Below are 26207 nucleotides of genomic sequence, written 5' to 3' on the forward strand. Positions count from 1 at the left end.
CCATCCATTTATTCATCCATCCATCCATTTATTCATCCATCAATCCATTTATTCATCCATCCATCCATTTATTCATCCATCCATCCATTTATTCATCCATCAATCCATTTATTCATCCATCAATCCATTTATTCATCCATCCATCCATTTATTCATCCATCAATCCATTTATTCATCCATCAATCCATTTATTCATCCATCAATCCATTTATTCATCCATCCATCCATCCATTTATTAATCCATCCATCCATTTATTCATCCATCAATCCATTTATTCATCCATCCATCCATTTATTCATCCATCAATCCATTTATTCATCCATCCTTCTATCCATCCACACATTCGTTCTTCTGTCCATCCTCCAATCTATCCAGTATTTATTTATAAACTGTCCACAATTCATTCATTCATTCACCCACAACTATCCACCTCTCATTCCCATCTTGACTCCATCCAGTTTGTGCACTTTCCTCTGTAAGGCCTCTGTTCTGTGTAGCTCCATCCTGTTGTTTATCATCTACCAATCAGTCTTTAAACGTGCAGCAGTGGTGTTTACACGACCCTAATGAGCTATTTTTTTTTCATAAAAAATTCTGTCCACCCAGTGTCCTGTCCACCCAGTGTCCTGTCCATGTCAGTGTCCTCTTCTACTCTTTCTGTCCCACTGATGAGAAATTAGTGATTTCCCTCTTTATCCGCCACTAAGAGACTTACAATTCAGATGAAGCAGGTTATGATAAATCAGCTGTTTCTGTATCAGATTACAAACAGATTATTAATCATCACTGACTGTCAGAAAAATCTTTTAATTCATACGATTATCATAAAAATAATCATAAAAACACAATTCATACATAAACTAATAAACAGGGCTGGTTACTGTACATTATTATAATCGTGAAATAATTATATAAAAAGAGCAAGTCACAGGAAGTGTTGGTGCTGCACACTCTCAGGGTTCTGGGTTTGATCCTTACCACTGGTTGTGAAAATGTTTATTGTACTTGTAAATAAATAAATGGATGGACGGTTAAAAGATAGACAGATGGATGAATGGATAGATGGATGGATGAATTAATGTATAGATGTATAAATGGATGTATAAATATTATATAGTTGTATACACTGAATGGATAATGGATAGATGTATAAGTTGATGTATAGATATTATATAGATGTGTATACACTGAATGGATAATGGATAGATGTATAAGTTGATGTATAGATATTATATAGATGTGTATACACTGAATGGATAATGGATAGATGTATAAGTTGATGTATAGATATTATATAGATGTGTACACACTGAATGGATAATGGATAGATGTATAAGTTGATGTATAGATATTATATAGATGTGTATACACTGAATGGATAATGGATAGATGTATAAGTTGATGTATAGATATTATATAGATGTGTATACACTGAATGGATAATGGATAGATGTATAAGTTGATGTATAGATATTATATAGATGTGTACACACTGAATGGATAATGGATAGATGTATAAGTTGATGTATAGATATTATATAGATGTGTATACACTGAATGGATAATGGATAGATGTATAAGTTGATGTATAGATATTATATAGATGTGTACACACTGAATGGATAATGGATAGATGTATAAGTTGATGTATAGATATTATATAGATGTGTACACACTGAATGGATAATGGATAGATGTATAAGTTGATGTATAGATATTATATAGATGTGTATACACTGAATGGATAATGGATAGATGTATAAGTTGATGTATAGATATTATATAGATGTGTACACACTGAATAAATAATGGATAGATGTATAAGTTGATGTATAGATATTATATAGATGTGTACACACTGAATGGATAATGGATAGATGTATAAGTTGATGTATAGATATTATATAGATGTGTACACACTGAATGGGACGGTGCAGCTACAGGTGTGCCCGTGCGCTCTTTGGTTACGTCACACGCAGTGGCCCCACGCGCCGACAAAAGCTAAAGCGTGCAGAGCGCGAGCCCCCGCGGCCCGCGCGCACATTCACTCCAACACACGCACACAGAGACACCGGGAGCACGAGACAGTGGCAGACAGACTGAGGCGCGCGCTCCGTTCAGCATGATGTACATGAAGCAGGCGCAGTTCGGGGTGAGCGGGCTGGCTCTTCCTGCAGGGGGCATGGACTTCCTCCACCGCGACCGCTGCCATCTATCCCGGTCAGTATCTTCAACACATAAATGCTTTATAATAATAATAATAATAATAATAATAATAATAATAATAATAATAGTTGTATAATAAAATTAAAGCTATGCTAATAACTGTAATATAAATAATAATAAGCTCTGGTTTAAAAAACATTTATTATTATTATTATTATTATTAGTAGTAGTAGTAGTAGTAGTAGTAGTAACACTATTTGTAATGTTTTCTTTTTAGTTTCATTCTATTTTAATGTTAATAAAAATGATCTATTTACAAAATTAAATTCAATACTTTCCTACCAAATATTTATCAAGTGTTATAATAATGTCATTCAATTAAATCGTGTACAAAAAGCAATAATAATAATAATAATAATGATAATAATAATAATAATAATAATAAACGCTATTTAAACCAGATTTTATTATTTATTATTATTTATATTTTAGTTTATGTTTTAGATTATCTTTGACATTTCTGAAAACAGTTTTGTGTTTAAGAGGCTCTAAATTCTTTACATTCTTCTAATTCTGATGTTTTTTCTTTGGTATTCAACTTATTATTTGTTATATAAATATAATATTTAATAGTGCAGGAATAAATTCGGGCAGTAATTTTACCTGTTGATATAAAACCAAATTTAATAATTTAAAAACAATCAACAAAAGTTCTAAAAGAACGTTTAAATAAGATTCCTGATAAAAATAAAAAAGTGTAAATATCGAACACAAGTCTATAAGATAGTTCTCGATGTGTAGTCTGTAAACGTGAAGTAATAAAGTCATTTTACTGCGGCCTCATTTTCATTCTATTACAACAACAAATTCTATTAAAACTTTTCATTTTTTTATTATTACACTTCAAATATTCAGAACAAAATCCTAAACAATTCAGTTACAGTAAAATCGTAAACAAATCTGATCACTCTCAGAATTTACAAATAATGTTTACCAGCAGTTTTTATTAACATAATTGCAATATTGTTTATTTTGTCTTAATTATAACTTAATGATAAATGGGTCCTTCCGTTTATTATTATTATTATTAATGTTAAAATAAAATATAATAAATAGATAAATAAAAAGACAGTAAAAAGAAATCGCCCCTTAGTGTTGGGTTGAGACTTTGAATCACTGCCTATTGTCTGTGCGGAGTTTGGTATGTTCCATTAAGTCCAGTTGAAGCAGTCAATGGAGTTATATATAAATAAATAATTAAATGAATTCCTGAATAACATTTTTGATGCCACATTGTGATCGTTAAGCGAGATGGTCTCGTAATCAGAAGGTCGTTGGTTAAAGCCCCGCTGCAGCAAGGCTACCATTGTTGGGCCCTAGAGCAAGGCCCCTAACCCTTAACTGTTTGGATTGTGTTCGGTCTCAACTGTAAGTCGTTATGAATAAAAGCTTTAAACAGTTTAATCTACAAAATACTTTTAGCTGGTTCCTCATAATAAAATCTCAGTCCGGTCTTGTTTCGTGTTCAGGAACTCCGAGGAAGCAAAGACGAGAACGCACAACCTTCACCCGGACCCAGCTGGACATCTTAGAGGCTCTGTTCACAAAAACTCGATATCCGGACATCTTCATGAGGGAGGAAGTGGCTCTGAAAATCAACCTGCCCGAGTCCAGAGTTCAGGTGAGAGACACTGGACGCTTCAAATGATCTGTTAGGGTACAGGTGAGATACAGGAAGCATCTGTCTTTAGGTGAGGTGAGATGTGTGTGACGGGTTTTTGAGTTTTGGGTGATGTACCCCAGTACACGGAAGGTCTCAGGAAAGGTGAGATACAGGTAATTTACCTGAGCGCATAGAGATCTACTGTATAAAGGTGAAGAAGGTGAGATAGAGGTGGTCAGGTGAGTACTGGTGTGGTCTATAAGGGTACAGGTGAGACTTAGGTGATCTACTTGAATGAATACAGGTGGAACACTAGAGATGTAGCTGTATTTTATCTTGCTGTAGGTGAGATACAGGTGTGTATAGGTCTATTTGTTTGGGGGTGTGACACAGAGGTGAGACCCATCAAAATACCGATCGGATACAGCAAGGTCCATGTGTGACCTGCCTAAATACGAGACAAATAATACATCCACAAGAGTTTTGGTAGCAAGATACAGGTGAGATGGATGTTTCAGGTGTTTATTAAAGGCTTAAATGACCTGCAAGGGGCGCTGTTTCATTTAGCATCATTTTACACTGGCATGGAAAAAATATGTGAACCCTGCTGACCATGAGCTCGTTGGTAATTCCGTAAAACCATGGGCATTGATATGTAACTAACAGGTCTAATATGAGTACAGGTGAACCTCAGTTAAACTGGGAACAGATCAGAACCATTTGATTTACCTGAGTAGAGTTCTCATGTAACTTAAGAACTCTCATGTAACTCTCTCACACGTTCTCTCTCTTTTCTGTTGGTTTCTCTAAGGTCTGGTTCAAGAACCGACGCGCCAAATGCCGCCAACAGCAGCAGCAGCAGACCAGCGGCCAGCCAAAGCCTCGTCCCCCTAAAAAAAAGCCTGCTCCCTCCATTCCAGTGGACATGCCCTCGGACCCCGGCAGCTCCTCTCTAGCTCCACCACCTCCTCCTCCCCCGACCCTTGGGTCTGCTCCTGTGTCCATCTGGAGTCCGGGCTCGCTCTCACCGCTCCCTGACCCTCTGTGTGGCTCGGGGACGGCGTGCATGCAGCGTCCGTACGCCATGAGCTACTGCCCAGCGTCGACCGCCTACAGCGCCGGCTTCGGGTCGTCTTCGTACTTCGACTGCGGCCCCTATCTGTCGCCCGTGACCTCTCAGGGTGCCCTGTCGCCCCTTGCCGTGCCCTCCGTGGGCACCTCACTGAGCCAGTCGCCGTCGCTCAGCTCACAGGCCTACGGCTCCGTGACCTCGCTCGGCTTCGACTATCTCGACTACAAGGACCAGCAGGTCTGGAAGCTCGGCTTCAGCACCGTCGACTGCCTTGATCACAAGTTCCAGGTGCTGTAGGGACGAGGGATGGGATTCGACTCGAGCAGTCGTCCGTTTGAGAATTTTACCTCACGCGCATTATCGGCGAGCTCTGTCTTACCTAGCTCAAGCTCCGGACAGCCGATGTTTGGTGGCACCACTGAGATCTTTCTACGTTCTACTCATCTTCCTGTTAGGGTGGTATAGGATGTGTGTAGTGCTTTTAGGTTGCTGTTATTTATTGTTATGTTATATAAGAATGTATTGTGTACTTATGGTTTTATGTTATTTGTCATTAAAGTCGACATGCTGGTTGGGATCCTGTTTTACTGTGTTGGCTACCTGAGGTTTGGGGAAAAGGACATTTGGGATTTTGTACCTTTTTGCGTTTCATGAGTTTATTGTGCGTTATCTGAAAATCTTCTGGGTCTAAAATACAGACACAACAACTTAAATTATTACCAAACCCCAAATTTGTGACCTGCCACCCTCATTCCAGACCTGGCACTGTTTCTACACCTTTCTGATGCAACCTTAATATTTACATCCCTCCCAATAGCTAGGCTGTTTCAAACCCCCTTCCCCTCGAACAGGCGACAATCATGTCCATGCGGACGCCCAACTGGCTGATAGCACTGCTGAGATTCAAACCCTAGATCCTCAGATCCCAGCAGTAGTGAGTTAGCACACTTTACCCCTGTGCCACCTGAACATCTTCCAGGCCTCTTATTCCTCAGTGATTATTGTGCTGGTGGGTTTTCTGTGCTCATATAAATAGGTCTAGGTTGACTCCTCTCATTCCGAAGCATATAAAACTGAAAACAAACAGAACTGAAAGTACTAAATAGAAGCTGTTGGAACATTTACCATCCTGTCCACAGTCAAGCAAGCTTAACACTATCGTAAGACAAACAGCCTTTCAGTCCATGGTAATGTATAGCCTGCTTGACTGTGGACAGTTTCACTAATGTATTAATCATCTTTTGAATTAAATATGACAATCTGGAGTTTCGTTTCCAACCATTGTTCCATGTCTGTTTAATGGGGTTAATCATAATCACAGATACATTGATAAATGACATTACGGAGCATTTTTACATTTAGTTATAGAAATCATTCAGATGCCAACACTGCCCTGTCCAAACAAATAACCTGGAGGTCCTTCAGAAACAGTCCGAGAGGGTTTGGGGTTCACCAGCGGCTGCCATCTGGTTACCACTTTGACACGGACCAGGAGAACACGTGGGTGTGTGGTTATTTTGGTTGATAACCCAGAGTGCACCTCAATCTCTTTACCGTCAGACCAACGCAGGCCTAAAGCAATTAGGAGGGATTAGAAACCTCCCCCCTCTCCTTCTGTTCCCTCCTCATCGTGCTCTCGTCCTCTTCATCATGTCAACATGAAGCTTACTACAGAGGAGAGGAGAGACTCTCGGCTAAATATGTTAGGGAAGGACGAGCAGAGACAAGAAAACATCCATACTGAAACACAAGCACACTAGATTCTTTTTTATCTTTACTTTACACAGATATCACTGGAAATTAATTAAATCAATCCAGTATGTTGAATTATTGGATATACCTGTACCTATTCCTAAACACCTCCAGTTTGTTTGATATAAACACCTTTTGCTTTTTATTACCTGTTGGTTGGTGTTTGTTGTGAAAGTGAATTATTTAAAACTTACACTGGGGTTTAATTTGGGATCGTTCAGGCGGTCACTTAAAACTTGTCTGGGAAGCATAAAGGTGCAGAAGACGGTGGACGAACAGCCTGGGCATTGGGGGGTGCACTTGTCAGCCTGCTGGATAACATAAACCAATCAAATGTGCAACGTAGGACCAAAAAGATCCGCTGGGTCGACACATACATTTAATGTAAATGTACATATGGAAGCAACTGAAAGAAATCAGATCAGCAACACAGCAGAAGCCAAAATGCAGAAAAGACTTTAGATAACTGCAGATATTACTCATGACACTGACCAGAACCTGTTCAGGCTATTTGTTTCACTGTGTGTGTGTGTGTGTGTGTGCATGTTAACATTCATGCATGTGTGTGTTTATTAAAGACACAAGACCAGAGTTGTGTAACATCTATTTAATACCACCATAGTATGAGAAATTTGGAAAATACAAAGATCAGCTTATTTCAATTTCTGGATAAGAAAAACAAACAGAAACATGAGATTATATCATTTAATCTACACAAGACGAGCCGAACACTCAAAACTAAACGTGACTTTTATCTTTCTTTTTTTTTTGCTACACATTTGAGGCCGATCTGTGGAAGAAAGTGTAAGAGATTATTATAAACTGAGGAGGGAAGAGAGAGGGATGAGTAAAGAACAAAGAGAATGAGAGGCTGGTTTAGAGCGCCCCCCTGTGGCTGCCTGGAGTTAGAACAGGAGGAGCAGGATCGATCGGCAAGCACTATGACCCAAATAATAATAATAATAATAATAATTAATATTAAGAAAATAATAAACACAAAACAATTTGTTTATTCGATTTTTTTTTTTGTAGATTTGACTTTTCCTCATAACAGTGGTAAAACAAGTAATGCATCATAGAAAAAAAGACACCATCAACAATAATAGTAATCATCAATATTATAAGAAAAGACTTTTAACCAAGAGATGCTGGTTTGCAGTTAAATACAATTTCTGCTTCGCTGATCACAACACACACACGCGCACACACACACAATTATGAATTTTGTTCTAATTAATATAGATGTTTAAGTCATTAGTTACGTTTCAGTAAAATCTTAACTCTTTTGTGCATTTTTAATAGTACAAATAAACTGAAATGAATCGCTGCGTTATTTTATTTAGTTTTATGATAATCAGGGTGTGAGCTGAAATGAAAGGTGTGTGAGTGTGTGTGTGTGTGTGTGGGGTTAATGAAGGTGGCTGAGGCAGTTTTATTAGCACCCTGCTGTGGAAGTTGCTGCTCCCCTTAAGCAGACTAACCCCAATACCACCTTCTGTACACCATACCTGTGTGTGTGTGTGTGTGTGTGTGTGTTTACATGTCTGCAAAAGACCCCAACCTCAGCAAGGGTAGACCTCGTTTACGATCTGACTCTCCATGTGTGTGTGTGTGTGTGTGTGTGTGATCAGCAGCATCTGATACATGCACATACAGGTACCCTACGCGTCAGTGAGACAGCACTAATAGACTGAAACACGTTTTCCTCCCCGTCGCTGATATTCTAAACTCTACCAAGAAAGGAGGGAGGAGACGAGTCGAGAGAGAGACAGAGACAGATAAGAGAGACAGGAAGGACGGAGGAATCTGGAGGAGGGCCTAAGCGCGCTCTCCGCGGATGCGGCGCGCCAGCTGGATGTCTTTGGGCATGATGGTGACGCGCTTGGCGTGGATGGCACACAGGTTGGTGTCCTCGAAAAGACCCACAAGGTATGCCTCGCTTGCCTCCTGCACACACACACACACACATAATATGATTAGACAACATTGAACCCAATCATTAGAGCCAATCAGCGCTCTTCCTGTCGTTCACACACCTGCAGCGCACCGATGGCGGCGCTCTGGAAACGCAGGTCCGTTTTGAAGTCCTGCGCGATCTCTCTCACCAGGCGCTGGAAGGGCAGCTTACGGATCAGCAGCTCGGTGGACTTCTGGTACCGACGGATCTCACGCAGAGCCACCGTACCGGGCCTGAACGCGCACAACACGGAGGTGTTTAATACCATTCAGTATCATGCAGCCCTTTTGTCAACATTGGGTCACAACAAGGTAACCATGGTAAAGCCATCAGAGATTGTTTTAACATGTAGAGCTTCTGTACCACAAACATTCACAACAGTATGTGAAAATCCATCAAAAAACAGACAAAAAAGGGCACATAGCATGGTGCAGTCTGAACATATTGTAAGCTCGTGGGTGATTGATATTCATGCCGAGTGCCCATGTGTGCAGTCCAATAGCCTACTTATTTTCTGAATATGCAACCTGAATGTGTACATTTCAACCGATCCCAGCTATAGGAGCTATATCTATACGTGTGTGTGTGTGTGTGTGTGTGTAAGAGAGACCTGTAGCGGTGAGGTTTCTTCACTCCTCCAGTAGAGGGGGCACTCTTACGGGCAGCTTTGGTGGCCAGCTGCTTACGAGGAGCTTTACCTCCTGTAGACTTACGGGCAGTTTGCTTGGTACGGGCCATCGTTCCTCAGTTAGCTGCAGGAGAGGAGAGTCAAACCCATTTACTTACATCAAACTATATATATAGACTATTGTGTGTATATATATATATATATATATATGTATGTATGTATATTAAGACTAAATGCCTTGGTTTCAATTTAAGCTAGGTGATAAAATTAGACATTTTTAGTCACCTGATAGAACCAAATGACTTTATCATCATTATAATAATTCCCACACATTAGAAAGTATATTAATGCAACTATTCTTAAATGTTTTTATATACAGTATTTATTGTGTTTTCTTATATAAATGTAACTGAATTTCATAGTCAATATTTTTTACTTTATTTTAATTTTATTTACTCTAGTTTTGAAATTTATAAATATTTACTTAAATTTCCCCAGTTAGAATCAATACACAAATCTCATCTAATACTAATCACAATAATCACAATCTCATTTAATAATACTATATTTATTAATAATGTTCATTATTAATTTGTAACTTGATGTTTCAGTTAAAGTAGTGATTTTGCATTAATAATATTAGGCTAGTTTTTACTTTAAAAAGTACTTTTTTTAGTTGTTTTATAGATTCTATTTTTAAATATAGTACTAATGTGCGTTAGATCCGCTGTTCTATTTCAGTCGACTTTCTATTTCACACGCAGAAAAAAAACAACCCCCAATAAATAAAATTAACCAATCAGAACTGAGAACAGGAGAATTTAGACCAATCACAGCATGTTGTGTAAATTCATCGCTGTAAGAACCAACAGAAGACAGAACGCTGGCAGTTTTATCCAATCAGGTGCCGCGCTGCTGTGTTGCGGGGGCAGAGTCTGGGCGTTGAGGCCCCGCCCACTACGGCAGGATGATGGCGGCGGTTCGACAGCGGCTGTGAGTGAGAGGCGGCACAGAAGCGCCGACAAGGAGCCAAACTTTCAATTCCAATATAAAATCGGATAAATAAAGCGACATAAACTCCTCACCAGGAGGAACTAGACACTCCAATGCAACACATGAGCCCAACAGAATGGAGTTTAGGTGCTGGATTGGCGGTGAATAAGCGCAGTAAAACACGCAGATGAAAGTGGCTCGGACGCTCTGAGAGACTAAAAGCAGAAGCTGTTTTTCTTCTGCGCTTCGCTCATTTTCACACGACGAAAATGCAACGTTTTTATCAACAAAAAACAAAACAATTGCACCTAAAAGTTACACAAACATGTGCAAAAGTGCATCAGGGAGGAATTAGCGCGCATTCCGGCCACTTACCTTCAACAAACCAGTTTAATTTGGAGGCGTCAAATAAGTGCAGCTTTGCAGCTCAGTCAGTGTTTACTATCACACACACACAATGGAAACCCAGCAGCCAGCGCCAAAATGGCCGCGAAGTCAATCACTCCTCTCTCCCAGAATGCACCTCTGTTTACTTAAACCGTTAACCGATCTCTACAGAGAAAACTTATTGATTTATTTACATAATAAACATTATTAAACACTTATACACCAAACCACAATGTTCCTGTTTCATTTATATTCATTTAACAACATATATATTACATTTTCGGCATTTAGAAGACGCTTTTATCCAAAGCGACTTACAGTACTGACAGGATATCGTCTAATCAATTGAGGGTTAAGGGCCCAACAGTGGCAGCCTAGCAGTGGTGGGACTTGAACTAGCAACCTTTCAATTACTAGTCCAGTACCTTAACCGCTACGCTACAACCTACTGTACTAAAGTGCTGTTATTTACATTTACATTTTCAGCATTTAGCAGACGCTTTAATCCAAAGCGACTTACAGTACTGTGACTGTATATACAGTCTAAGCAAATGAGGGTTAAGGGCCTTGCTTAAGGGCCCAACAGTGGCAACCTGGCAGTGGTGGGTTTGAACCAGCGACCTTCTGCTTACCAGCCCAGTACTCTAACCGCTAGGCCACAACTGCCCTATTCCTCACAAACTGGGCAGCACGGTGGCTCGGTGGGTAGCACTGTCACCTCACAGCAAGAAGGTCCTGGGTTTGGATCCCCAGGTCGGGCGGTCCGGGTCCTTTCTGTGTGGAGTTTGCATGTTCTCCCCGTGTCCGTGTGGGTTTCCTCCGGGTGCTCCGGTTTCCCTCACAGTCCAAAGACGTGCAAGTGAGGTGAATTGGAGACACTGAATTCTCCATGACTGTTTGATATAACCTTGTGAACTGGTGAATCTTGTGTAATGAGTAACTACCGTTCCTGTCATGAATGTAACCAAAGTGTAAAACATGACGTTAAAATCCTAAAAAACACACAAACAAACTGCGGTACTATTTTTTGCTGGTACCCTCTCCATATTGGGTTATGAGTGATTTATAATCACTGGGTGATTTTTAATAAACTGTATTACCCAGGGGACACTACATAGGTTGTCCATATGTCCAGTTTTTTGGTGGACAGACCACCTTTGGAAGCAAACTAGTCACTTCTAATGATCATTATTACTTTACCTGTTCACACTGTCGACACGCCCAAACTGTCATTCCCTCTTTTTTGGGGTCTGATGTTCTCAAGAGTTTAGAGATAATAATAAGAAATACATGAGCTCTGTGAAACCAGGGGTGTGTTTTCATCCTGTAGAGTGTGGAGTTGATTTCTCATACCAACCTCATGTCATTTGGTTTTTGTTTGTTTACACTTATAGTTTTACATTTTAAGTAAATAAAAACATTTATTACAGTTAACCAGTACGTTTACTGTCAACATTTGTTTTTATAATTTGGCTATTAATGTTAATTATTGTTCTTTAATTTTACATTCATTATAACATTTTCTATAGAGCAAACTATAGATATATTCTGCTATTTGCAAGGTTTTAGGTTTTGAATTATTTTGTTTATTTAAGATTTACTTATTATTTTTTAAATGCATACAATTTAACAATCACCAAAACACTCCAATATTTTTAATTTTTAATGTATCAAATTTTATTTACATTTTTATTATTGTTTCTTTATTTATAACTCTTTTAATTCGATACAACTTTACACATTCCTCTCAAGGGTATTTAGTTTGTTTTACTGCTACCTTAATAATGATGAAGTGGTTATTAAAAATGAATACATGAACATGACCCTCTTTTATTTAAGTGCAGTACATGTGAGAGTGGAACAGAGGGCACTGTCCTCTTCTACTTACTCTGGATCAGTCAGCTGTAGGAGATTCAGGGCTTCAAAATAAATACACAAGGTCTCATAGATAATGATCATACTGATTTCTGAAATTCTTGTAGCTATAAATAATGTAGGATTTAACTTTTTACTCACATTATGCTTAAATAGCTGAGCATTGTAACAAATCTAAGGAAATTACACTATATAATAATTTACACCACATATGATACACATTATACAAATGATATAGCTGTTTGTGTTTCTGCATGATTTTCAGATTTTCATGTTGACCTTTGAACTCACCCTTAACATTCTGCCGTGCTTTATTTTAGATTGTTTACTATAAAAGAGTTGTTGTGACTGAACCCCTGACCCCTGATTTTGTCCAAGTTTTGCTAACAGTCCCAGATTAAACTGCAACTCTGCATGAATTGCTCTGTTAGTGAGAGAAGGACAGATACTGTTGATTTGTTCATGCAGTGTTCGACCTTGTGGCTTTTACAAATAATCAAAGCAGAAATGCTTTAACCTTAAAACCTTTTTCACTGTCAATATTGTGGATTATCTTTTCCAGTCCCAGCGCTCCCAGCGTGGAACATAACAGCAATTCGATTCATACTTCTCGTTTTGCACACAGTGTTTATGAAATGTATATTTAATGGTGTTTAGGAGAAAGTCATAAAATGTAATAACTGAGGATGTAATAGCATTACAATGCTGCAGTACTTACTAACACATTTACAGCAGATAGCAGACGATTTTATTTAGAGTGACCTAAAGATGTTACTGAGTACAATGTAAGCAATTTAGGCTCAGAGGACTAACACTAGCGACCTTCCGAGTACTCGTCCACCACCAGCAGTGCAGATTTACATGCAACATCCCTACATGGTTGGAGGAAGCCTTGGAAATTCCAAACACACTGTGAGATTTATGAGTCTGTGTTTGCATCTCTGCAGTCAAATCAAAGATAAAAGACTTTCCCATCCATGTATAGTTTAAACAAGTAGGGGTTTGATTTTAGCCGGTATGTTGTGCACCAGAAGCACAAAACAGCTTCACTTATAAGTAAATAAAATCACCAGACAGCAGTGTTGTTATTTTTTGTATTCCTATACACAGAATGGTTATTACATAAGTTATAACATAATGGTTTTGTAGAATCTGCATTGTGCACGACATGATCATTAAAACAATTACATTTTCTGCTACAGACTTTAGTAATGATATTTGCAAATGGACCTTCTGTTTTATTTTTATAATTGGATATTTCATCATTTTGCTCTGTGTGTGTGTGTGTGTGTGTGTGTGTGTGTGTGGCTTGAGTACATTGAGGATCGTTAAAAAAATGCAGAAACACCTGACATGGACAAAGTCAGCATGTCCCTACCCACAATGCCCTGTGCTAAAGACATTTATTCCTCAGCAGTGCCGTACGTACGTGTGTGTGTGTGTGTGTGTGTGTGTGTGATTATATTGTACACTAGGTATTTTTGCCGTATTGAGCTCTGAATCCTGTGCACTGCAGTACAGTCGTAACCGTGTGGTCACCTTATAGCGAGGCGCCAGGATTTACCTTCTTGCTTAGAAGATGAGATGAGATAAATGTCGGAAAACTCAATCAGGAGAGGAAAGGAAGACGAGTAAAAATAGAAGTACACTCGACTCAATCAGAAAGTTGTTCTGTAGTAAAATCAGCAGCTTCTCACCAGAGTTTCTCCACATGAAGAACACAGAGAACCTGGGCTGGTTATTAGGAGAGAAGACAGCAGCACAGTGTATAACAGCCTGTCACAAACTGAGAGATGACCTCTGATCTCTAATCAAACAACCTTATAACCCTAGAATTTGTGCCATATTAACTACAAATGCTCTATTCTTTATTAGTTCTCTCTGTTTATTAGTTCTCTCTCTCTCTCTCTCTCTCTCTCTCTCTCTCTCTCTCTCTCTCTCTCTCTCTCTCTCTCTCTCTCGCATATGTTTATCTAGACTGTTTTCAATTTTTCTATTGTTTAATATTGCTATTGAGATTCTATTGTTTTATTTGCACTGTTTTATTCTATTTATTGTTTTTATGACCAATTAAGTAATATCCAACTATCTGATTGTGTTTTGCTTCCTCTGTACTGTTGCTGACTTCTGTTCTGACCGAGGAGAGCCGTGACTAACACACGCCCCCTCCGACACATTTGCAGTAGCCGACTGCATCTTTTCTTGTTCATATGGGTGCACGAAGAGTCACGTACCGTTCTCCATTATTCCTTGTCTCTGTGCAGTGCCATAGATCATCCAGCAGAGGTCATAACTGCACCAGTTATCCCCTCCATCAATCAACCCGACGGACGAGCTAATCCCTGTCCGTGTAGGTGCCCAGCCTGCCGGTAGCAGAGCTAAGATTCAAGCTCTGGTGTGCTAGCATGTTTTTTCCACCTGAGTGCCTTTTATGATCTTGTATGATTTCCATTTATATTTCTAATAACAAGCCAGTGTGAGCTGGACCTCCTGTGCAAAATAGATCTCCACCATCAGGCCAATAAAGCTTCTTTCAGTAAAAAATAAATTGAGAATGTGAGAGAGAGGATGTGTGTGTGAGAAAAGAGGAGATTAATGCATAGTCTGTCAATGCAGCAGTGAATGTGTTAGCAGCTGCAGCATCATCAGCGAAGCAGGCGAGAGATAGAGAGAAAGAGAGAGAGAGAGGATGGGAGAAAGAGAATGAGAGAGCACGAGAATGGAGAGTGACAAAAAAGAACGTTAGACAGGAAAATTGAAAGATTGAATGAAAGAGAGAAAGAAATGAGATGAGAGCAGCGAGCAAAATGTGGAAACGAATGCGAGAGAAAAAATAAAGGTAAGAGACGTAGAGAGGAGAGAGAGAGAGAACGAAGAAAGAAGAGAGAAAAGAGAGAGAGCGCGAGAGGGGAGGGGATGCCATGCTTAGAGAATGTGACAGTGGAGAGCGAGCGCGAGCGAGAGCAGATGAAAGAGGAAGGAGGAGTCGTGGAGAAGGTGTTAGCATCAGGACACACCAAACAAGAGAACCAGGGACGGTGAGACGGAACAGAGAAGCGTCCTCTGCGGCCATGCTGTCGTCGTGCATCTGGACGTGATGCCGGAATCCCATGATTCCGTGCTGCATCTGCTCGGCGTGTGCACGCTTCAGGGTCCACGGTGCTGCAGAGGGGAGTGTGTGTGTGTGTGTGTGTGTATAAGGGAAGCGTGAGGATGCGAGGACACGAGGAGCGAGGGACGAGAAAGATGTCTGTGATGGTCAGACTCTAGGTGCTGGCGTTGTCATCGACAGTTCATCACACACACACACACCGGGCAAACGCTGGCATCGGGGCCGCGAGGTCCTGGCTGACGGAGACGGTCCTGGGTCAAAGGCGTTGACCCCAGCGTACAGCCCTCGGCACGGGGACACGAGGCAGGAGGAACGCAAGCAAGGCAGACGGGAAGAAAGCCACCATGGGAGAGTGGACGATATTGGAGAGGCTGCTGGAGGCTGCAGTACAGCAGCACTCCACAATGATTGGGAGGTGAGCGTACACACACACACACACACATGATGTACCTTGTGAGGACCGGCCAAATGTCCTCATTTTGTTGAAATTTTCAGGAACTGCATTTACTGGCGTCCTCATAAAAATACCACAAAAGCTAACACACACACACACACACACACACTAGCATTGTCCTAATATAACCAAAATATTTCTGTGCACAGAATGACCCAAACGTTACAACTTTATTGAGATTTGATCACACACACACACACACACACACACACACACACACATACACACTGTAAAGAAGTGCACAGGCATTATTAGGACATGACTGTACACACACACACAACGTTCCTTGTGAGGACCGACCACATTTTCAGGAACTGCATATACCGGGGTTCTCGGTCAATACTACAAAAGCTAACACACACACACACACACACACACACACACACTGTACAGCAGTGCACACTGTTCCTTGTGAGAACCGACCAAATGTCCTCATTTTGTTGAAACTAATGTGTCCACACACACTGTACAGCAATGTCACAACTTTACTGAGATTTAATCACACACACACACACACACACACACACCGTGCTTTACCATGATTGGAATATAAGCGCATGCACCCCCTCCCATATAGGGCATGTACAGTACAGTGTGTGTGTGTGTGTGTGTGTGTGTGTGTGTACTGTAGGTGCATGGCTCAAAGAATCCAGAGATCTGATCAGTGATGTTCATGTTTTAATAAGCCAAAAGCTCCTCTGACAGCTCACACACACACACATTGCTATGAATGTACAGTAATAATAGGAATACAGTATGTATAGATTTCCAAACATATGTCATACGCGAACATACACACACCCTCCACACACACACACACACACACCCTCCCCCCCACCACCGAGTGTACTGACGGCCACCCAAGTGGATCCCGTTTGGTGTACGGCCAATTCCTCCCCCAAGTGTGTTTTATAGTGTGTGTGTGTGTGTGTGTTACAGATGATTTATGAATGCGGTGCTGCTGGGCAGTAGCTGTGCCCTGCTCTTCTGCTCATGTGAACATTGTGTGCTAATTCTACACCACTAAATCCATTTAGCATCATTTCATGTTTAATAAAATAACTATTATTTTATATTAACAGATTTAAACCATTTCATCTCTCTCTCTCTCTCTCTCTGTGTCTCTCGCCCCCACCTATAACTGCTCCCCTGGTTGGTCTGAGGTTGAGTTAATTATAAGGAATCAATAAGCTGCATTACCGAGTTTAAGGAGTCCCAGAGAGAGAAACGAGGGCTCGGCTGCTATTGCAGGCTTTTAATGAAATGATTGATCTGTAGAACAGACCACAGTAATGTTAATGCGCCTCGCTCGCCGTACGCTCCCCGTTCAAGGTGATCCTACAGGCGTTGTGTGTTTTTGTTTGGTTTAGGGACACCGGGCGAACACGCAACCTACTGATAATCCATAAAATAATGAAACACAAATTAGCATTGAAATTTAATTTCTACTTTTTAATTAACGTTTGGTACTATTGAATGATTGAATGTATTTTGACACACACAGTACTGTACATGCCCTATATGGAGGGGGTGCATGCGCTTATATCCCAATCATGGAAAAGCACAGTGTCAAGTTGTGACATTGCTGTACAGTATGTGTGTGTGTGTGTGTGTGTGTGTGTGTGTGATTAAATCTCAGTAAAGTTGTGACATTGCTGTACAGTGTGTGTGGACACATTAGTAGTTTCAACAAAATGAGGACATTTGGTCGGTCCTCACAAGGAACATTTTTGTCTATGTGTGTGTGTGTGTGTGTGTGTGTGTGTGACATATGTTTGGAAATCCATACATACTGTGTTCCTATTATTACTATACATTCATAGCGATGTGCCACTCGCCTACAGTACACACACACACACACACACACACACACACACACTGTACTGTACATGACCTACAGTGTATCACAAAAGTTAGTACACCCCTCACATTTCTGCAAATATTTCATTATATCTTTTCATGGGACAACACTATAGAAATACAACTTGGATATAACTTAGAGTAGTCAGTGTACAGCTTGTATAGCAGTGTAGATTTACTGTCTTCTGAAAATAACTCAACACACAGCCATTAATGTCTAAATAGCTGGCAACATAAGTGAGTACACCCCACAGTGAACATGTCCAAATTGTGCCCAAATGTGTCGTTGTCCCTCCCTGGTGTCATGTGTCAAGGTCCCAGGTGTAAATGGGGAGCAGGGCTGTTAAATTTGGTGTTTTGGGTACAATTCTCTCATACTGGCCACTGGATATTCAACATGGCACCTCATGGCAAAGAACTCTCTGAGGATGTGAGAAATAGAATTGTTGCTCTCCACAAAGATGGCCTGGGCTATAAGAAGATTGCTAACACCCTGAAACTGAGCTACAGCATGGTGGCCAAGGTCATACAGCGGTTTTCCAGGACAGGTTCCACTCGGAACAGGCTTCGCCAGGGTCGACCAAAGAAGTCGAGTCCACGTGTTCGGCGTCATATCCAGAGGTTGGCTTTAAAACATAGACACATGAGTGCTGCCAGCATTGCTGCAGAGGTTGAAGACGTGGGAGGTCAGCCTGTCAGTGCTCAGACCATACGCCGCACACTGCATCAACTCGGTCTGCATGGTCGTCATCCCAGAAGGAAGCTGACGCACAAGAAAGCCCGCAAACAGTTTGCTGAAGACAAGCAGTCCAAGAACATGGATTACTGGAATGCCCTGTGGTCTGACGAGACCAAGATAAACTTGTTTGGCTCAGATGGTGTCTAGCATGTGTGGCGGCGCCCTGGTGAGAAGTACCAAGACAACTGTATCTTGCCTACAGTCAAGGATGGTGGTGGTAGCATCATGGTCTTGGGCTGCATGAGTGTTGCTGGCACTGGGGAGCTGCAGTTCATTGAGGGAAACATGAATTCCAACATGTACTGTGACATTCTGAAACAGAGCATGATCCCCTCCCTTCGAAAACTCATGGCAGTTTTCCAACAGGATAACGACCCCAAACACAACCTCCAAGATGACAACTGCCTTGCTAAGGAAGCTGAAGGTAAAGGTGATGGACTAAACCCAATTGAGCACCTGTGGCGCATCCTCAAGTGGAAGGTGGAGGAGTTCAAGGTGTCTAACATCCACCAGCTCCGTGATGTCATCATGGAGGAGTGGAAGAGGATTCCAGTAGCAACCTGTGCAGCTCTGGTGAATTCCATGCCCAGGAGGGTTAAGGCAGTGCTGGATAATAATGGTGGTCACACAAAATATTGACACTTTGGGCACAATTTGGACATGTTCACTGTGGGGTGTACTCACTTATGTTGCCAGCCATTTAGACATTAATGGCTGTGTGTTGAGTTATTTTCAGAAGACAGTAAATCTACACTGCTATACAAGTTGTACACTGACTACTCTAAGTTATATCCAAGTTTCATGTCTATAGTGTTGTCCCATGAAAATATATAATGAAATATTTGCAGAAATGTGAGGGGTGTACTCACTTTTGTGATACACTGTATATGGGAGGGGGTGCATGTGCTTACTGTATATCCCAATCATGGTAAAGCACGGTGTGTGTGTGTGTGTGTGTGTGTGTATGTGTGTTTGACCTGTTTAAGATTTTGCTAGAGTGCTATACATTAAAATTCTTAACTGTGATGATGGTCTGACAGCTCACACACACACACACACACACACACACACACACACACACACACACATCGCTATGAATGTGCAGTAATAATAGGAATACAGTATGTATGGATTTCCACACATATCTCTCTCACACACACACACACACACACACACACACACACACTAAAGCTAAGTTTATAGCACGCTAGCGATCTTAAACAGGCCAAACATCAAGACAAGAAACGTCTTGAACCAGCTTAAGATGCTTTGCTGGCCTTCCAGCCTGAAAACTGGTGTCACTGGTGTTCATTCCAAAGGTGTTTAGGTCCAGGGTTCAGGGTTCAGAGCTCCTTCACACCAATTTAGCCAAAGCTTGCAAAGTCTTGCAGGTACAGGCATGCTGGAACTATAAAGGTCCTTCCCCATACTGTTGCTACATTGTCGGAAGCTTACGATTGATTTTTCATGATGAATCACAATTCAGTGATTCAGATTTTTTGATTTTTGCCACTTCTAAAAACATGCTGGATTAGCATTACAGCAAACAGGCTTAATAGTTGGTATCTTTTTTATTTATTAATCTGTGAAATGTAACCATTGATATTAGGCAGGTCTAAACATGTATTTTTTTCCTTCTGTATTTACAATGAATAAAATCATGTAAAATCAAGCGTAACACGTGCTAGCACAGCAGCAAACAGGCTAGCCCATAACCTAGCATTAGGATTATCAGACTAGAGGTTTTGTGTCTGTTCTTATGACCTTGTTTTGTTTGTTTGTTTGTTTGTTGGAGGTATTTTGGTGTCTCTGTGTGAAGTCTGAGCAGGCATCACACTCATTAACACTCGCTACCTTAACCTGCTGGAGGTCCGAACCCAGGACGCCGAGTGACCTTTAGATTTCTGTTATAAACACGCCGGTGCGCTTTTTGGTAAACACAGACGTCGTCGGCGTGCGCTGAGTTCGCGGCCCCGTCGCTTCCTCTGCTCCATACGAGACGCAGTAATGAAATCTGTCTGTCCTTAATGTTAATGCTGTTTTCCATTAGCGGTGTAGCTTAACGAGCAGGTAATGACGGACTAACGACACCGTAATGACGCTGAACACACAGACAGCACAGAACCAGCAGAGAACCAGCAGAGAACCAGCAGAGAACCAGCAGAGCTCAGGATGAGCTGGTGTGTTTTTATATAGATGATGGTCGGTGTTGATGGTCTGACCAGCATAACAGTCTTGACAAGTGGCCAGCTATCTTTACATATTTACATTTCAAGCATTTAGCTGATGCTTTTATCCAAAGCGACTGTGACAGTATATTGTCTAAGCAATTGAGGTTAAGGGCCCTCCTCAAGGGCCCAACACTGACAACCTTGCAGTGTCTTTTGGTTACTAGTCCAGTAACTTAACCACTAGGCTACACCTGTCTTGATCTGGTGTTTTTATTTCCTCAGAATAAACCAACTTGAATTGAAGGTTTCATGACCTTCCTACCCATGATGCTGGAGCTGACTGTGCATGTGCAGCAGTGTGTGTGTGTGTGTGTGTGTGTGTGTGTGTAACTGATATCCATTTGTTTGTTTTGGCTTGTCAATATCTGTTTGCGGGAGCTTTAAATAGTCACAACACTGAAATCTATATGTTCATGTGTGTGTGTGTTTGCACAGCAGATACCACAAAAGAAATGTGCTTATATGAACACTTCTGCAGCACACACACACACACACACACACACACACACACACACTACAGTGGTACGTCAATTTTTTTTGCTCAGTAAGTTAGAAGCTGCACATCATGTTCCATCACACCCACCCCAAGGAAGGGGGGCAGTAATTTTAGTAACATCAAACGTCAGGATGTCACTCAGAAACACACACACACACACACACACACACACCTCGCAGGTGCAGTAGAGCTGAGGTGAATATCTGACAGGTACAGGGAGAAACCCAGTGGATTAGATTGTGGGCTGGAACTTCCTCACTGCAGCATGAATGGTGGATGATATTTGAATGAAGAACTGAGATAATGGGTTATGGATGGATGTATAGATAGATTGATGTATAGATAGACGGATGGATGGATGTATAGATGGATGCAGGGGCGTAACTACCGGGGGTGCAGGGGGGGCAGGTGAACTGGGGCCCCCACCGCACTCATTGGCTGCACTCGCCAGGTTGTTAGTATTATATTACAATGTTGGAGCGGCCTTATGTGAGTGACATTCAGCTAAGCCAATCAGAATGCAGCACCCGGCTTATACATGTGCGTTCGGACGTTCTGCAGTGAGTTTTGTATATGACCCACTAGTAGCAAGTGGCTAATGCTAGCGGTGAAGTGCAGCGATAACGAAAGTAAAAACACGACAATAATTTCGTTAAGTAAAATATTAAAATAACTAAAACACAATGTAAGAATACATGTAATCAAAATATACAGTGTGTGCACAGCAAGGGATTTTGGGAATCTATCTATGTTACTAGATCAATATATATATATATATGTGTGTGTGTGTGTGTGTGTGTGTGTGTGTGTGTGTGTGACATTTGTTGAGGGGGCCCAACATTTTTTTTTTGCACTGGGGCCCATGAGCTCCTAGTTACGCCACTGGATGGATGGATGGATGATATTTGAATGATAACTGAGATAATGGGTCGTAAAGTGATTCTTTCTCCCAGAACTTTGATCCAGACCACGTTCTGGAACAGCTCGCTTAGTTTCCGACTGATAAAACTCATAAGAAGACACGAATATAAACGACGTCTCTTGAACACTGGACGTCTCGCTGAAATGCTAAGCTACAGTAAAACCCCGAGCGTGTTAGTTTGTGAGGGCGTGTGAGGACGACGCTCTCCGGAGTAATAATGGCTTTTCTGCTAAAGCGAATCGCGCGTGAGTGCGTTCGCTCCGGGCTAACACGACCAACTCAGGGTCTAACTATCACACAGAAACAACAAGGCTGACAGAGACAGGAACATTTACATCTATAATTAATAATAAATAATGTTTTTAATATTGTGCTGATTTAAATCTGATACAGGAGAACTCGCTCACAGCTACACAGTGCTAATGTTAGCACAGCTGCTATTCATTTAATGACTGAATTAGCATGATTTTTTGTGGAATGCTCTGATATAACCACACAGATATGTTAGCACAGCTGTCATTCATGATTTTTTACACAACACGGTGCGAATTTAGCACTAATGTTGAGGTCTTTTCTGTGCATCAGTGAGCTAGCATACTGGCTGTTTAGGCTGCTAAGATTTTTGTTAGCATTTGCAATTTATGTTGTAGCATTAGCTCAGCCATTAAAGTACTAAAATGTTGATCAGAAGGTTGCTTGTTTAAGCCCCATCACAGCCCATTTGTCAGTATTTGAATAAAAATAGCTTTCATCTCGCTCAATTCTCCTCCTACTTGCTCTTCTGTGCTACTTCATGCTAAATGTTTACATCAACAATCTGCTATTCAAGTCGCCAGCCTATTTTTGTAGCTTACGTAGCTTTTGTAGCATCCACTATAGCCCACTCACAGCTACAGCACGGCGTGCTAATGTTAGCATATCTGCCATTCATGTCGCTGACTTAGCATGTGTTATTCCCACACGCAGCCGGAGAGCAGGACGCTCGCGTTAGCATATCTGCCAATCGGGCCGCTAATTGTGCTTCTCTAGAGCTTCTTCTGTGCAGCGCTGCGCTAACGTGTCCTGATCAGGGTCACGGTGGGTCCGGGGTGCAGGGACGAAACACACCCTAAACACCAGTGTACATTTAGAGACATTTAGAGGGGCCAATGCACCTGCTGCATGCTTTTTCTTTGGGAAAGATGTGGGGGGAACATACCAAACTCTTTACAAATGTAGACTGGAGGTGAGGTTTAAACCCAAGTACAAGGACTGCTGTGATTCATGTGGTTCTTTATAATGGTTCAGAGTCTGTATGTACCAGTGTGTGTGTGTGTGTGTGTTAATCAGATGCTTAATGGACAAAGCACACACATACACACACACTCACACACATATATATACACACACACATACACACACACACATACGCACACACACATATATACACATTCATACACACAAATACACACACACACATACACACACACATACGCACACACATATATACACATTCATACACACAAATACACACACACACATACACACACACACATACGCACACACACATATATACACATTCATACACACAAATACACACACACACACACATATATATGCACACACATACACACATAAACACACACAAACACACACATATATACACACACACATACACACACATACACACACACACTCACACATAAACACACACACACACACACATATATACACATACATACACACATACACACAAATACACACACACACTCACATATATACACACACATACACACACACACACATATATACACACATATATACACATACATACACACAAATACACACACATATACACACACACACACATATACACACATACACACACATACACACACATATATACACATACACACACACACACACACATATATACACATACACACAAATACACACACACATATACACATACACACAAATACACACACACATATATACACATACTGTACATAAACACACACAAACACACACATATACACACACACATATATACACATACACACACATACGCACACACACATATATACACATACATACACACAAATACACACACACACACATACATATCTACACACACACATTTATATACACACATAAACACACACATAAAAACACACAAACACACACATATACACCCACATACACCCACACACATATACACTCACACACACACACACATGTACGCACATATACACACATATACACCCACACATTTTTATGCACACACATACATAAACACACACATATATACACACACATATATACACATATACACACACATAAACACACACAAACACACACAAACACACACATACAGCCACACATATACTGTATATGCACACACATATACACACATATACACACACACACCATTAAGCCGTCTGTCCTTCATTCATCACGGTAATAACCTTGCGGCAGCGCCAACTATGACGATGACGCCATCTATTGAAGGCAGTGCACACACACACACACACACACATACACACACACACACACACGCAAATTTTCACACCTGCTCAAAGCTTCAGGAGCCTTGTTATAGTATGCCCTGCTTTTAAAGGGTATTTCAACACACACACACACACACACACACACATATGGAAAACCCTGATTTTTTATCACTAACAGTCCTGTGACAGTATACAGTCCAAGTAATTGAGGGTTAAGGGCCTTGCTCAAAGGCCCAACAGTAGCAACCTGGCATGGGGCTAGAACCAGCGACCTTCTGATTACTAGTCCAGTACCTTAATAACACTTTAATAAAACAATTCCTCTCTCTGTGTGTGTGCAGGATCCTGCTGACAGTGGTGGTGATCTTCCGTATCCTCATCGTGGGGATAGTGGGTGAGAAGGTGTACGAGGACGAGCAGATCATGTTCATATGTAACACGCTGCAACCGGGCTGCAACCAGGCGTGCTACGACAAGGCCTTCCCCATATCACACATCCGCTACTGGGTGTTCCAGATCATCCTGGTGTGCACGCCCAGTCTGTGCTTCATCACCTACTCGGTGCACCAATCCGCCAAGTACAAGGACACCAAGTACACCACCATGCACGGGCCCTACATCGAACACGGGCACGGGCTGGGACGCAAGCTGCGCAGCCTGAACGGCATCCTGGTGCACGGGGCCGACCCCAAAGAGGAGGAGGACATCCCGGCGCTCAAGGACATCCCCAACATCCCGGACACACCGCGGGGCTTTCACGGGCCGTCGAAGAGCGTCAAGCGGAAGCAGCAGGAGGGCATCTCGCGCTTCTACGTCATCCAGGTGGTGTTCCGGAACGTCCTGGAGATCAGCTTCCTGGCCGGGCAGTACTTCCTGTACGGCTTCAACGTGCCGGCCATGTTCGAGTGCGACCGCTACCCGTGCGTCAAGGAGGTGGAGTGCTACGTCTCCAGGCCCACGGAGAAGACGGTGTTCCTGGTGTTCATGTTCGCCGTGAGCGGCGTGTGCGTGGTGCTCAACCTGGCCGAGCTGAACCACCTGGGCTGGAGGAAGATCAAGGCGGCGGTCCGCGGCGCGCAGCAGCGCAGGAAGTCCGTGTGCGAGCTCAGGAAGAAGGACGCCTCGCATCTGTCGTCGCTGCCCAACCTGGGGCGCACGCAGAGCAGCGAGTCGGCGTACGTCTGACGGAGAATAGGGGAGGGGCTTAGAAGGGCGTGGGCATGGATGACGGCTCGGAGGCGGCCGCGGCCGACCGCTCGCAGGCCGCACCGCGTGATCATTACTTGACGGCGAGACTTTCGGTGCGATTTGCAGGGCTGGACTGCGGGGAGACTGGATATGAGGAGCTAGACGGACATTCCGAACTAGTCAGACAGAAACATGGACACTGCATGCACGGACAACACGACG

At 41.8% G+C, this 26207-nt stretch overlaps 3 protein-coding genes across 3 annotated transcripts; 2 read left to right on the plus strand and 1 right to left on the minus strand.

The window, feature by feature from the left end:
• Window positions 1-2123: 2123 nt before the first annotated feature.
• crx (cone-rod homeobox) lies at window positions 2124-5199 on the plus strand. The gene is given in 4 exon segments (XM_062989161.1): window positions 2124-2198; window positions 2200-2221; window positions 3697-3848; window positions 4642-5199. Coding segments are annotated over 4 exon segments (807 nt in total).
• Window positions 5200-7246: 2047 nt separating this feature from the next.
• On the minus strand, window positions 7247-10717 carry h3f3c (H3 histone, family 3C). Its single transcript, XM_062988393.1, has 4 exons — window positions 10608-10717; window positions 9222-9363; window positions 8691-8844; window positions 7247-8601 (listed from the first exon to the last, which is right to left on the minus strand). The coding sequence occupies exons 2-4, from the start codon at window positions 9347-9349 to the stop codon at window positions 8473-8475; spliced, it is 411 nt and encodes a 136-aa protein (XP_062844463.1). The 5' UTR covers window positions 9350-9363; window positions 10608-10717; the 3' UTR covers window positions 7247-8472.
• A 4418-nt stretch (window positions 10718-15135) lies between these two features.
• gjd1a (gap junction protein delta 1a) lies at window positions 15136-25982 on the plus strand. The gene is made up of 2 exons (XM_062988372.1): window positions 15136-16021; window positions 25139-25982. Exons 1-2 carry the CDS (start codon window positions 15951-15953, stop codon window positions 25980-25982), a joined length of 915 nt encoding a protein of 304 aa, XP_062844442.1. The 5' UTR covers window positions 15136-15950.
• Window positions 25983-26207: the final 225 nt, after the last annotated feature.

This window comes from Trichomycterus rosablanca, chromosome 26 (genome assembly GCF_030014385.1).
Source record: "Trichomycterus rosablanca isolate fTriRos1 chromosome 26, fTriRos1.hap1, whole genome shotgun sequence".
Taxonomy (NCBI): Eukaryota; Metazoa; Chordata; class Actinopteri; order Siluriformes; family Trichomycteridae; genus Trichomycterus; species Trichomycterus rosablanca.